Source organism: Capsicum annuum, chromosome 6, assembly GCF_002878395.1.
Source record: "Capsicum annuum cultivar UCD-10X-F1 chromosome 6, UCD10Xv1.1, whole genome shotgun sequence".
Taxonomy (NCBI): Eukaryota; Viridiplantae; Streptophyta; class Magnoliopsida; order Solanales; family Solanaceae; genus Capsicum; species Capsicum annuum.
The window spans coordinates 34,868,058-34,870,446 of record NC_061116.1 but is presented as its reverse complement, the minus strand read 5'-3'; the positions used below and the strand labels follow the sequence as shown (position 1 = coordinate 34,870,446).

Sequence of the window (2,389 nt, the reverse complement as noted above, 5' to 3'; positions counted from 1 at the left end):
TTTTTGACGACATGCATTGCAATGACGTACACCTTATTGTAGTGTTACTATATAATTTGGTAGATATCACGTTTATCATACATTATATTATGTTTAACGTATAAAAATAAATTACACATTAATGTGTCATTGTATATATAACACATTGTATTATTTTTTCAGTATGTAAAATCTGTTATAAGTTGATAATACATTGAACATGTGCCTCATACGTTTTAGAGTAATGTATTACATAACATCATACATTTGTTAAAAGTTTATGACTTAATAGAAAATAATGAATATTTTAACATCATACATATTACTAAAGTATACAACTATATCATACATTTATAACGTACTGTTAAGGTATTTTTACATTTATTACTTTGTGAATGTTTTCACTATTAAAACTATGATTGGTACGCAAATATGAATCCGTAATACCAAAACAATCTATATCATACATACACTTAAGTATAATATATTATCATACACATATCACATATAGCATGACGACTTAGATTTGAATGAAATACGATACATGAGTATGCTTCTTCTTTTGTTGTTTAAAAATAAAATAGTACATGTGGTAAATAATAAAAAAATGTTATACATTACATAGATAGGACAGTTTAATGTTTAACTATTTGATATACAATACATTTAAGCAAATCTTTACTACTATAGTTGACAAATTAGATAGTACTTACACACCTGTAAATACGTTATAAAGGCAGCGCAATATGATATATGTAAACTGTATAAAATTGTTAAGAAAATGTCAAACAGTTATTAAGAACTAAACATCAGATAACAATGTAAAACATAATTCAAAATTATTCCAGAGTATCAACATAAACTAAGTAAAATGATTATTCCATTAAAACTAAGCTAACCATCAGCATATATAAAAGCAAATTATCTACTTCACATTTTCTTTGGAAAGAAATCGCACGTCCTTCGGTTGTAACCTGTACGTTAACATTTACCGCAACAGTTCGAACTTGAAGAAAGTGATTCACTTGATTTTAAATGTCTTCCTTTCTTTAGCCTACCCAGAGGTCTTGTGTATTTGGGTGTGACAACTTCTTCATCATCAACAAAGTCTGAAACATTCCAATACTTCATGTCTGGCATTGAAACTATCGAAAATTCATACGTCTTGACAATAGTTTTTGGCCTATACAATTCTGAGCAGTAATGACCATAATATTTTACATCTATATTTTTACTTTTTAATACGACAATTGCATGTGGACAGGGTATTTCATCAATCTAATATCGGCCACAGTTGCACGTGTAACGCTCAATATCGATAATGTACCTCATTCCTGATTCATATACACAGTAAAGTTAACTACCAGCCGCCTTAAGCTGTTAGAAATAAATTATTTAATACATATGCTAATATAAAATTTATAATGAATAAAAAAGAGATATACTTTCATAAATATTCTAATACATACCGTCATCCGCAAAGCCTTAGCGCCATTAAGAGTCAGTATATCTTCAAATCTTCTCCTGAGTGTTGTGTTGGTATAAGAAGCAATTTCACTGTTCTTACAATTTCTTGCGGCAAATAAAATTCTAACTTCTTCAAGGAAACCTAGAATAGGAAGTTCTGTAGCCTCTACCAAGCAACCGTTAATACATTCAGTTATATTAGAGGTCATCATTCTACCTCTATTAACAGGCGAGTGACATCGAGGCCATTTTTCATAACTAGCTTCTTCCAGATATTTCTTAACTCTGTGATCAACCTTAGCGACATTTGCCATAATATAATCAAAATCTTCTTTTCTATAAGCTTTAACCGTCGAATAATAAAGGTCACTAAGTCTATCTTTGCTTTTTCTAAAATATTTACAAACGTTTTCCACAAATGCCAAATACATGCTAGATGGAGACATTGGGATAAACAATGCTCACACCTTTTATGATACTCTTATTTTGATCTGATACAACACACATGTTGTCTCGTTTCCCAAAAGCTTTCTTAAACTGATGAAAAAACTAAGTCCACGCATTGTCATTCTTTGAATCCACAACACCGTAATCTAATGGCAGAATAAAGCCTAAATAAATAAAATAATCTAATAAAATATGTGTAGGTGAATAATATAGGTGCTGATTTTGCAAGTCTCTAAATCATTATCATATAAGAGCAATGTATAAGCACTTATAATACATAGTAAACTGCATAATACTCACAGAGTCAAGTATAAAATTAATGAATAATATCTGCACCATCAAGTGTGCTTGCCAATACAAAGGTTCCTTTGTATGGACTGCTTAAATGAGCACCATCAACAACTACAATAGGTCAGCAAAATTTGAAACCCCTTATCTGGGATCTAAGGCAATAAAAAAGTATTTAAACTCGTTATCTAATGCCTTATGCATCGAA

The 2,389-nt window shown here is 30.0% G+C and overlaps 1 protein-coding gene across 1 annotated transcript; it reads right to left on the bottom strand.

Annotated features, from left to right (window-relative positions):
- Nucleotides 1-1,335: 1,335 nt before the first annotated feature.
- LOC107853420 lies at nt 1,336-1,892 on the bottom strand. The gene is made up of 2 exons (XM_016698414.2): nt 1,449-1,892; nt 1,336-1,356 (listed from the first exon to the last, which is right to left on the bottom strand). Exons 1-2 carry the CDS (start codon nt 1,890-1,892, stop codon nt 1,336-1,338), a joined length of 465 nt encoding a protein of 154 aa, XP_016553900.2.
- Nucleotides 1,893-2,389: the final 497 nt, after the last annotated feature.